Source organism: Dermacentor andersoni, chromosome 4 (genome assembly GCF_023375885.2).
Source record: "Dermacentor andersoni chromosome 4, qqDerAnde1_hic_scaffold, whole genome shotgun sequence".
In the NCBI taxonomy this organism is placed as follows: domain Eukaryota; kingdom Metazoa; phylum Arthropoda; class Arachnida; order Ixodida; family Ixodidae; genus Dermacentor; species Dermacentor andersoni.
Window position 1 is genome coordinate 170,429,204 of NC_092817.1, and position 12,581 is coordinate 170,441,784.

Sequence of the window (12,581 nt, forward strand, 5' to 3'; positions counted from 1 at the left end):
TCTCTTGCTAAGCTGATTGCTGTTGTGGTGTAAGTTGTGCTTGTTGCCCATGCGTGTCGAACAGTTTCTTGCCATTTCCTGCGTTTGGGTTAGCCGTCCATTTGCAGTAACTAGTGAATGCTTCAGATCGTAAATAGTTATGAAATCACAAAAAAAACTTCTGCTGTAATGATGCATCTTGATGAATAGTTGAGATGCTGGTAGCATGAATTGCAACACCTCTGCTTGGCTCATAGTACTCGGCAGAGTAGTAGCTTATGAAGTGCAAAGTTTCCAAGCAACATAGTTTTGCCGAAGCAGATGTACTTGTGCATTCTGAGTTTCAACATAACGGTACTAAACTCAGTTCCCTATCAAAACAGTTGCTTGTCAATGATGGCTACGAATTGTGCATGTTTGATCGCATGACAATGTTAGAATGTTTTGAGCATTGTGCATGTAAAAGACACAGTAAGACATGTAATGTCGCAGTTCGGTAGTGGTTAAGCATTTAGATGGTCGGTACTCAGTGTTGCCGAGTTGTGTATGCCTTTCTTTATTCTTTTCTATTGCAGTTCAAGTTTACACTGACGACCGGTGTGGATGCACCAACAAAGGAGGTAGCCACGGCCGTACCGTCACCAACAGAAGTGAGCTCACCACCACAGGTACCATTGGCAGTGACAGAGGAAACCGTCAACTTCACAGGATACCCAGATGAAATGAGGTGAATATAGGGCGCTGAAATGAATGGCAATGAGAGCTCAGTTGCACAAAATTTTTTGTCACTACATCCAGTACCTCACAACAGACAAAACGAAACTCTCCTTCAAAATCCCCTCAAAATTTTACGTCTGTCACCCAATTTTAGCAAAGCTAAACTTCTGTACTGTGGGGACATTGGACTCTATTGCATCCCCTGACATTTGTCTTCCACACGTAGATCTAACATTTATTGACATTCAGCATCCTTGCATTACACGCGCGATGATGGGAGCTGGTGTCGTAGGTGGCAACTGCTACGCCTAGGGGTGTGCAAATATTTGAAACTTTCGAGTAATGAATTTAATAGTGTCCTATTCGATTCGAATTCCTGTGCATTCATAATGCTATTCATAAGTGCAAATATTTCTTGAATACTTTTCAAATGTGTGCCCAAATAAACATCAAATTGCAGCAAAACACGGTAAATTTTCATCCCCGCAGGTATACTATAGACACATAAAACATGAGAACATGCGTAGTGGAGCAAGCTAAGTCACTTAGGTAGTTGTACTTTACAGGCTACACAGCGATCGTTAGCACTCTCTCAAGAGCCGTGTGCTCATAAAGAAACTACTTGTTAATGCGTAAGCATTCTTTGGCGAATAGCCCAGCAAAATATATCTCATTTAAATAGTGTAATTCCTTGTATCTGCACTAAAATGCGTAATTTGCGAAGTCAAGGCATTTAATCATTATAATAGTGTAAATGTATAGGTGATTGATAGCTTTATGAGCGATAAGCAACAATTGAAAAAAAAATGATGAAAGAGAATGCCCATATAATCAGGTCTGCATACTCATTGGGATACATAGGGCATCATAGAAAATGCATGGGGAACCATTTAGTAGGGGTGGGCCAACTTGGAATTTGGGGTTGGGTCAACTTCAAATATGAGGGCGGATCGGCATAAATTTGTGTCTGAGCTAACTTGAAATTTGGGGGTTGACCAACTTGAAGTTGGGGGGTGGACCAGCTTAATTTTGGGGGTGGGCCAACCTGAAGTATGAGGGTGGGCCAACTTGAAATTTGGGGGTGGGCCAACATAAATTTAGTGGTGGGCCAACTTTGAATTTGGGGGTGGGTCAACTTTAAATATGAGGGTGGGCCAACTTAATTTGTAGATGGGCCAACTTAAATTTAGGCGGGGGGGGGGGCTAACTTGAAATGGGGTTGGACCAACTTACGAAGTCTGTTAGAAAAGTATCCAACCTTATTATTTTTTTTTTTTTTCAAACACCTGATGGATATGAAACAAGCGCGCTTGCATCAGTCGACCTTGAACCTTCGTGCATATGCGCGAATTTTTTCCCACCTGTCGACAGCGTCAGTCGCTGGGACGCAGCGTTTGACTGAGGTAGTGCACAGTGCTCTCGTCGGTTTTTATTGCAAGGAAAATGGCGGAGGGTCTCGAGCAGCGCTACTGTGTCAAATTTTGCCAGAAACTGGTCGACAGCCAAGTGGAAACCATTTAGAAGATTCAGACGGCTTTCGGTGATGATGCTATGAGGAGCACACAGGTGGATTGGTACAACCAGTTTAAAGAGCGCCGCACATCGGTGGAGAGCGACCCACACTCTGGTCGGCCATCAAGATGCTGAAATGACCAGGTCATTGCCGAAGTGAATGCTGTGGTGATGCAGGATCGTCGTGTGACTATCCAAGAAATTGCGGAAGAGGTGGACATCAGCACTTTTTCTGCACATTCCATTATGACCGACGATTTGGCTATGAAGAGACTTGCGGCGAAATTCGTGCCGAAGCTGCTCACGGTGACCGGACCAAAAGCAACTTCGTCTCACAGGTTGTGCTGGATACCACAAACAGTGATCCCGACTTCATGAACACCATAATCACTGGTGACGAGTCTTGGGTGTACGGGTACGACCCAGAAACCAAATCCCAGTCGTCACAGTGGAAGCATTCCACATCACCAAGACCAAAGATGGCCCGCCAAGTGCGCAGCTACGTCAAAGTGATGCTGACTGCTTTCTTTGACTCCCGCGGTGTGGTACACCACGAGTACGCAACACAGGGTCAAGCAATCACGAAAGAGTACTACAGGGATGTCCTCCGTCGCCTATGTGATGCTGTTCGGTGCAAGAGACTGAAGTCGTGGTCAACAGGAAATTTGCGCATCCATCACGACAATGCTCCTGCATATTCCTCGCACTTGATTCAGACTTTTTTGGTGAAGTTCAACAGGCTCCTTACTCTCCTGATATGGCCCCCTGCGACTTCTGGCTGTTTCCTAAAATCAAGAGGCCATTGAAAGGAGTGCGATTTCAGACAAGCGAGGACATTATGGCTGCAACGACAGCTGAGCTAAATTCCATTCTGAAAGAGGCCTTCTCGGAATGCTTCCAACAATGGTAGCACCGTTGGGAGAAGTGTGTGGAGTCCCAAGAAGACTACTTTGAGGGTGATTAGGTTTCTAATGCTCCAGTTATGCCAGTTTTTTTTTCTTTGGCCAAAGTTAGGATACTTTCCTAACAGACCTCGTAATTTGGGGGTGGGCAAAATTGAAATTTGGAGGTTGGCCAACTTTAAATTTAGAGGTGGCCCAACTGAAATTTGGGAGTGGACTGACCTACATCAAATTTGGGGGTGGGCCAACTGAAACACATACTTAGACAACTCCAGTGGAGTTTCTGCATACTTGTTTGCACCAAATTATCTATTTGTGGTTTGAACAAGCAATGTGTACTATGTAATGGCAGAAACTAGCTAACTGTAATAATACTGGGATGTGAGCATCGTTTTATATTAATTGTGATAGCATCTATTTATTATTAGAAATTTATTCGAAAAGCATTTGATATTCGATTCAATTACTTCTGGCGCTGTTTGGTTCGTATTCGATTCAGTCTCAAAAGTCGCTATTCTCACACCCCTATACTACATGAGATGGTGAAAGTGACTTTATTAAGAGTGGCCACCTGAAGGCAGGGAAGGTTGTTCAGATTAGTTTGGTTGAGCATGTCCAGTGACCACTTTAATTTTAATGAAAATATTATATTTTGTTGCCCAAGTGCCAAGGACAACTAAATCATTCTTAGGTTTGAATTAAAAAAAATGAAAGATCTGTCCTCACGAAAAAATATGGAAACCCCAAGCAAGTTGGAAGTGCTTTTCGTGGATTTTGCCAAATCCACATTTTGCTTGCTCTAAATAAGGAGTGTAGTGGCTATGGCTCCAAAAATATTCAGTGAATATACTATTGATAAATAGTATTGATTCTAACTAATTACCACGGAGTATCATTATTCTGATGCAGAGAAAAAAAAAATCACGAAACAGAACATTGCGCAATATTAGCCAAAGTCCACACATTTTTCTCCCCATTTGTGAAAACCACGGTTTTTAAATTTTGTCAGCCTGTTGCCACGAAAGTCGTTGAAATATGAAGCAAATATCTTTGCTCTTGTCGGCATGCCGGCCGCATTTCGATGGGGATGAAATGCGAAAACACTCGTACACTTAGATTTAGGTGCACATTAAAGAACCCCAGGAGGCCGAAATTTCCGAAGTCCCCCACTACGGCGTGCCTCATAATCAGAAAGTTGTTCTGGCACGTAAAACCCCATAATCTAATTTAATTTTTTTGTCGGCACTAACAATTAACAAGAAGAGCTCAAGTTATGCCTACTGTTAATTAGCGGTACTTTAACAATAATTTAAAAATCAAAAGACAATCCTCGATATCGTTTAAAGTTTCTCACATTAGGTCTATTGACTTGTACTATGTAAATGCATAATTTATTTTGTTTCGGAATTGCAAAGCAAAAAACTGTGACTGAATAAGCGGTACCGACGCTGTGACATACAGGACGGACAGCATCAAGTAAACCAATTTCATTCCACGTGACGTAAGTGTACAATTGTTACTCATGTTGACAAAAATAAGTCCTCATTGAAGAACTTAGGCAATGTCTACTAGAGCTAGGCCTACCGGCCCATATTGCTGGCTTTCAGTGGATCTGCCTGTGGATGTGCTCCGCCGTGAAATGTTAGCAGCTCTGGCAGGCATGATTTTATTGACAATGTTCATGCAAATTGAAGCAGCGTTGTGCAGATTTGTTAGTATTGTACTTCTTGACAAGGATATGAAACCTTCCGAGCGTAGATGCTGGCACGTTGTATTTGAGCAGCGCTTCTACGGGTGTCACACGGTGCACTTTCTATCGCAATCGAGACTTTACGCAAGCTGTGGGAGAGAGCCAATCACTGTTGAGAATTTTGATCCGGATCAAGCTCAAACTCAAAATTAGCTATGTGACACCGATATTATGTGCTGTTCGCTCGTTCATGTGCATGTCCAGTGTATCCTGGATCATTGTATGCGGGTAAATGCCGGAGCATAAAGTGCTGCACATCGGAACAGGTGCTACATAGTGCCTACCGTGTGTTCAGCGCAGAGCTTTTCGTGTTGCTGCCTTCATTAGTGGATGCGTACTCAATTGATGCCAAAGTGCCTTCTTGATGTACGGTTGCCATTCCCCTAAGCATATTCGACAACTTCGAGCTTGAAGCCCATAGTATAGCTTGCATGTCATCCCCTTGTGGCACATGATAAATTGAGGGAGACCGGTCACTTTACACATGTTTGAACATTACGAATGGGCTGATGGAACTTTTTAGATATGGCATGCGGAGATGTTTAGCATAAGTGTTTTGTTGCATATCAAATGGCATCTCCACATTTGCATAATTCTTTTTAAGGAGGAAGGGGTAGTACTTTATTTCATAATATTTCCAAAAATATTATTATTGACATGCTCCATTCCATTTTTCAACATTTATTTTGCAATCTTTTGCATGTATATTTCAATTTCTTCCCTTTCTCTCCATGGCTATAAGAGTAAATTCTTTCTTTTTTTTAAAGTGTACTTAAATTTGAAGTATTAGATGTATTCCGACTAGCCTTTCCTTTTTGAAGCCAAAAGGTTTATGTTAATTGTTTGCTTGAATATGTCTAGAGTGTTGCGCATGTCACCTGAAAGCGTTTTCAGCTGAAAACATTGACTTGTCCCTGCCCTCATGTGTGCATTATCCATGCAGGTATCCTCCATCTCCTGAGCTGCTTCCAGATGGTGAGGAACTGTATCGCTATGCGGACGTTGACGTGAGGCGTTCTATGCTGCCTGGTGAACTTGTGCGAGAGATCGTGGAAGCCAGGGTCTTATACTCAACAGGTTAGTACTTGCAAGGGTCCTGAAGAATCGTTTAACACACTAGGCATTGCACTGTTCAATCGCTCATGTGTGAAGAGTGTGGATGCAGCCATATCCAATCTGGTATGATCTGGTTCATGTGAATTCAGTCAAACCTTGATAAACAAACATGGACATAACAAATTATTAGATATAATGAAGTAAATGTAAAATGCTTCTCACTGATATCGGCAACTAATGAACATAAGCTTACTACGAAGGTTGGGTATTTATTTTATTTATCCGGCAGTAGTGCCAATCTTGCACGTGATCGTAGCAGGAATGACGTGCACTTAGGTACGGCAAATAAATTCATAAAAAGAAAAACAAACATATTCATACAATGAAATCTCTATACAACGAATCTCAAGGGACCACTACAAATCGTTCATTATTTTGAAAAACCCTAATATTGAAAAAAAAAAAATCTTAATCTCGTGGAAAATCTTAAATTCAACAAAAGCAGTCGCCTACCTTTGCTGGGAACACATCTGCAAACACGGTAATGTGTAAAAGCACGGAAAAAAGCACTGAGTATTTGGGAATGAATGCACGTTTATTTGAAAAATGATTCAATCACCCACACCTTTGCAATGTCAATTTGCTTTTTTCCAGCGTCCACTTGAGAAACAATATCCGCCTTTTCCAGCAAAGAGAACTGCCTCCGTTTTTCTTTTTTTTCGGGCTGCTTCCAGAGCTCATCGCGAACTTAGGAACGAACGTCTAACGTTTAAAGCGCGCAAAACAGCCCTCTGACTAACGTGCCAACCTACCCGGTTGACTGAACAAAGCTGACGAGGGCCGGCGAGGTGCGATTGCAAGTGCAGGCGATGCCGATAGGGCAAACACGCATTTAAAGAAGAGCAGGAGCATAGAGAAATATAGGCAGGCATACTGATGATGATGGTAGTGGCACATACGGAGCATTTGTCGTAGTTTGTGCCGTTGCGAGCAGATTGTTACGTTCGAAATTCATTATTGTGAAGTGTTATTAAGATACAATGACGATCAAATTCGCTGCGTTATTGTGAAAATTTTGGTATTCTGAAATTTGTTGTAGTGAAAAATTTTTACATTCAACCAGTGGGCACTTGGTGGGGTTATTTTCGAAATGTTTGTTAATTTGAAAAAATTGTTAATGTGAGGTTCGCTCTAACGGGATTTCACTGTAGTACGCAGTTGATGAGCTGTAGCTAGGGCTGTTCGAGAAAATGAAATTTCCGGATTGAATACCAATATTTGGGAAAAACAATCACCGAATATAGAATATTTCCTCATTCCTAACAAAATGAAATACAGGACAACTGTGAAACCTAAACAGTTCAGTAACATCAGTTAAGGGGGGACGCGGGTTTTACATGGCGAAAAATGTCCAAAAATTCGATTTTTTGAAAATAAAATTTTCAGTTTCTATAACCCTTTTTCTATCTGATATCCAAATATCATCACTGTAAACCACTTAGAAGTGCTCTAAACAATTCGTTTTATCAGCCAAGGTGGCGAAAAATCTCGCGGAAATCAAGAAAGAACAGCGTTTTTCACGCCACAATATCTCCGGAATGGTGCGACCGAGCGGCGCCATCTTGGTCTCGTTGGAAAGCGCATTTCTCCGTCTTCAAATCTGCCGCTTCAGCGATCTCCTCCATACAGAAACAAGCGCACAAAAGCAAATGATTGAGGGTCGTGCCGGAGTCTGCGATTGGCCGCGCCCGCCACGTGACTCCAGCACGGTTCGCCATTGGTCTGGCGCTGGCGTCGTCTGCTCGGCTCTTTGCACCTCTCGAGTTTGACGTCTCCACTCGCCGTAATCTCGACGTGTCAAAACGGGCGCTACGCGGACATCGCAGTAGCGTGGCCGATCCCTACACTTGTGGACGTTTCAGACTCTCGGCTAAGCATTCCGAGCATCGGCGACGCGGACTTCGCGACCAAGATTCGCGCGTGGAATCCTCGGTCATGCGGCTAAGCCTTTCAGCAGTCAGTGTTTCGAATTCGTGACACATTTGTATCGCGCATGCAATCCTCAAAAACGCGACTTAACGTTTCGCGCATAGGGAGTCTCCGACTCGGCGATCATGCACATTGCGCGCGGACGTCTCAGACCGTCACCTAATCATTTTGTGCATCGGCGCCTCCGACTGCGCGAATGAGCGCGTCGAGGGTCGACTCCTCGAGCCCGCGACTAGGCATTTCGCGCGTCGGCACCTCGGACTGCGCGAATAAGCGCATCGAGGGTCGACTCCTCGAGCCCGTGACTAGGCATTTCGCGCGGCGGCAGCTTGAAATTCGCGACTAAGCACATCGCGCGTCGGCTCCTTGTATCTCCGGCTATGCATTTCGCACATCGGCACTTCGGACTCGCAACCAAGCACATTGCGCATTCATTCTATTATCATATTGTCCCGATAGCTCGTAACAATATCTATCATACCACCCCTTCATAAAGAGAACCTCATCATGAGCTCTGTTCATTAGGCCCCTTGGGCTGGCACACACCTGGCTGCAGAAGTGATCCAGGCATCATACAAAAGTAAAATTCTGGAAAGCATCTAGCAGCTGCCTATCTATCACTGGCTCTCTGATCGTAAGTTCCACAGCCGCTGTCAGGTGAACATGACTTGGAAGGCTACTTACACTCAGAGCCTTCATTCAGTAACATGGTCAATTCTACCAAATGAAAAAATGCCTCACTGATTGTAATGGAGACTGCTATCAATCAGGCAGCCTGCATGTACAACACTGGAACTATATTCATGCCCACACAGAGTTCTACACTTGGTTTGAAACCCAGGCACCATGCTCTTTGTAGAGCATGGTGCCTAATAAAGTTTCTTGTGCTAGTTCAGTGGCCAGTGTGCTATTATTTTGAGAGTGTGCAGTCACACATTTAGTATGGCCATTCTTACAAAACATAGAGCTTCAAAATGGTGCCATTTGTATTGCTGTAGATTCACTTCAGCAAAAGCTACATTTGTTTGAAACTTCAAATGCGTTTATTTCAGTTCTATGTTTTTGCACACTGTACTCCGCCTTACGGGTGTTTTTTCTGGGTTGTTTTTGGCCAAAAATGACAAGGGTGGTATCATTTTATTCGTGTTGAAATGATCTGGGGGGGTGATGCTATTTTAATTACCCTTGCACCGTCATGAAAATTACATTCAGGTATAGTAATCGCTGCTAATTAGAAAAAAAATGTTCATAATAAATGCAAGATTATTTTCTTGTCTGCAAAATGCTTCCAAATGAATAAAAATAGCATCACCCCCTACAGTAGGTCTTTAGCAATGGTGTCATGCATTTAGTTTTTGGTTTAGCAAGACGGAATCATCAAAAATCCCTGTAACGATTTTGAAATTAATTTGACTTCAGACCTCAATATTTTTTGAACAGCTATAGCTATCAAAAATCTAATTACAGATCTGAAATCAGCATGGATAGTTACCCCAGGCAGTGGAGTTTATTAAAGATTCACCCAAAAATAAAAAAAACATTTTTAGGACCCACGTCCCCCCTTAATACAAACTAGTCATCCTAACTACTTGGAAAGTTACATATTTAAAAGTCAAATGTATAAGAAATACAATAATGTATAATCTGAACTAGCACATAAACAGCCTATGAATATGAATACAGTAGAATTTCATTAATTCGACTCCATTTAATTTGATTTTTCGCATAATAAGATCGCGACCGGAGGTCCCGGCCAGCGTTTAGGCATTTCTATGGGCCCAAACTTTTGTTATTTCGATCATAATATTGGCCTTCGCCAGATAATTCGAACCTGACCAGTCAGCACACATGCGCTTGACCTTGATGACAACCTTTTTAGTTGTTTGTCAAGCAGTAACCGTAGCTCACAATGTTTGATTGTGATATTTACCGGATTATAATGTGTGCTTTTTCTTTTCTAAATAAAATTGGTCCCAAAATTACCTGCACAGTGCAGTCGAACACGAAACCAAAATTTGCTTCGCAATGTTTGCATGCTTAGCCACATGACATGGTGCATTGCAGCAAGGCTGACTTTACAAAACTGACCACTTCTGCTCAGCAGTTTTTCGTGCTAAAAAATAGGGCGTGCACTAGATTTCTACTTTGATTAAGAGATTTAATGTCATTGATATGTTAGTTTACTACTTTGGACACATTAAAAGTGGATGCACGTTTGATTCAGAGGCATGTTAGAATTGGGCAAATACTGCCAAATGAATCAGCAGTGTGTTCTGTCATTCTTTCTGCATCTTGTTTAATTCGATCGGGGAATTTAAGCGGACCCATCAGGGCCAGATTAATGGAAGTCGACTGCATTTAAAGCACTTAGAGTTGGCTGAGATCCACTTGTATCGGGTGTGTTTATGCCATGTTGGTCTTGACTTTGCTAAAGAAATTAACTTGGATGTATCAATCTTAACGTTACCATTCAGGCATTGGAACAAGAACTTTAGTCCCACTAGCTTCGTTCTGTTTCCCATAATTAGTAAGCTGGCTTTATTTAGCAGTATTGTTGGCAAATGAGTTTGTTTATATTTGTTGAATTTGAACTTACAGTAAAAGCTTGCTTATTCACACCTCATTAATTCTAAATTTTGGATAATTCATGCCAGCAGGCACAGTCCGGCCATGCTCCATAGTAGAACTCTGCATATTAAGAAGCTCGTTAATTCACTTGCAAATCGAGTACAGCTTCAGTTTTTTGGTGTTGTCTCAGTGGTTGTGGATGCTCACTCAGTCGTAGTCAGCGAGCCAATCTTCTACGTCATGGTCTTCGGTACTGCTGAAGATGGGCAGGTTGCGTTGACGCAATGGGCCGGGGCAGACCACGGTAGTCACCGATGCAGCAGGTTGTGGTTTTGGTGGTCCTTCTTCCGGCATAATGAAGATGGGCTGCAGTGTCCAATTGCAAAGTGCCAGATTTATTGTTGTACCCAGCAGCTTCACCAATTGTAAAGGGGGGTTTATTTGGGTCGTAGCGCAGCAGCGACTAACGCAGCACCAGCAGGTAGGGCACAGCCAGAGAGCGAACTGGGTACGAGCCACGTGATGGGGCAATGGGGCTTTTGAGCCTGCCGATCTTCTTCGTCACATTACATTTATTTTTGCAAGTGGTTAGCGTTGACATCAATAGTGGCGCATGCGAGCTGCCGATGTGGCCCATCTGGCAACTTGCTAGTCACACAGGTCGAGCAGGCAAGATAAGCGGCAACGCCTTTATTATCACTGGTGTGCCAGTGCCCCATTGTGTGTGTTGTGGGACATTTCTGTCGAGGTGACCAGGCTCATGTTGTGCACATGCTGCCATGTCCTCGTCGAGGGGCATATACTGGAGGCTAGTGTATCTGAGGAGAATGATCACATTCCTGTTCAGGTACAGACATCAGATCTGCTAACAACGGTACGCGAAAGCGTGACCGGAGATACCATCCATGCCTTCTACAGTGCAGTCCACTTATAACGATACCACATATAACGATATATCGGTTATAACGACGGGTCGACATGAGAGTGTCATATTATGCATTAGGTCTATGGGGAAAAAAACTATTTACAACGATCAAAATCAACGATCAAAATTTTGCCGTCTGGACAGCGTTTTCCGTGCCAAATAATCGTAACATTTGCGTTGCTTAGTTTCCTGAAACGAACGATGTCGAGACGAGGCGATGTTTACCTCCGTAAGTTCGTATCTGCCGCCATTACCACGTAGCGCGTCCCGCCCCGCCCCGGCGCACCGGAGAATAGCTGAGTAGGCGCAGCGCGCCACAGGATGGCGCTAGCTGCTTCATGTGCATCGGCCACAGTCGCTCCGAAAGATAGAGAGAGGAAAAAAAAGGAAACGACAAGCAAAGCGCCGCGGTGGCGCCCGTCCCGCGTCTCTCTCTCTCTCGCGATAGGAGGCTGACGCCACCGAAGCAGACGTACCGAAGCAGCGTGCAACCAACCGTCAGTGTTGCCAGGTTTGGCTATATATAGCCAAATTGGGCTACAAAAAAAAATGTTTGCCGTCGACTTGGGCGAGTTGGCTACGTGGCTATATTTGGACTACTGAAAATCTGCGACTTGGCTTTCTTTGGGCTATGAGTGGCGCCGTAATCCACGCTCCAGCGGTGACTCTCATACAGTAGAAACAAATCTCGAAGGCTATGTTTATTTGGCTGAGCCGGCAGCGCGTCTGTGCATGTGTGCGCGAAATTCCCCCCCCCCCCCCCCCCCCCAATGCATCGTTCTCTGAGCCGATGATTCTATCCTTGACGCACTTAAATTTACACCGCGCTTCACCGTACTAACATTTACGCCAGCAATTTCGTTTCATCTTCGTCTTACCTGACACCCAATCACCGGGAATCGGGATGAGCCTGAGAGTGGAGGGTGCTTCACAGTACACTGTACTAACATGGTTATGCTCAGAAACGGAGAGCAATAAGGTTGGGCGATCGTGGCGCCGGCATGAAGGAAGGGAAGCACGGGTAGATGACATGCTCCAGTGTATCCATGGAAAGGCGTCTCGTTGAAGTATCGCTATGGTGGCTAGAAGGGATAGTATCGCGCTGGGCACAGCTTTCGACCTAGTCTGCGATTCTCGCGTTAAGCTTTTTACTGCCATTTTCCTTTGCGTCTGAAAGGAACTT

General features: G+C 43.7%; 1 protein-coding gene across 2 annotated transcripts in view; it reads left to right on the forward strand.

Moving 5' to 3' along the window:
- The window catches only part of Gnptab (N-acetylglucosamine-1-phosphate transferase subunits alpha and beta), a 110,971-nt gene that overhangs the window by 48,507 nt on the left and 49,883 nt on the right, over nucleotides 1–12,581 (forward strand). For both annotated transcript variants that reach the window (XM_072287971.1, XM_050185183.3), the window contains exons 14-15: nucleotides 555–706; nucleotides 5,804–5,937. In XM_072287971.1, coding sequence (XP_072144072.1) covers nucleotides 555–706; nucleotides 5,804–5,937 — 286 coding nt within the window. The remainder of the gene's footprint in view (nucleotides 1–554; nucleotides 707–5,803; nucleotides 5,938–12,581) is intronic.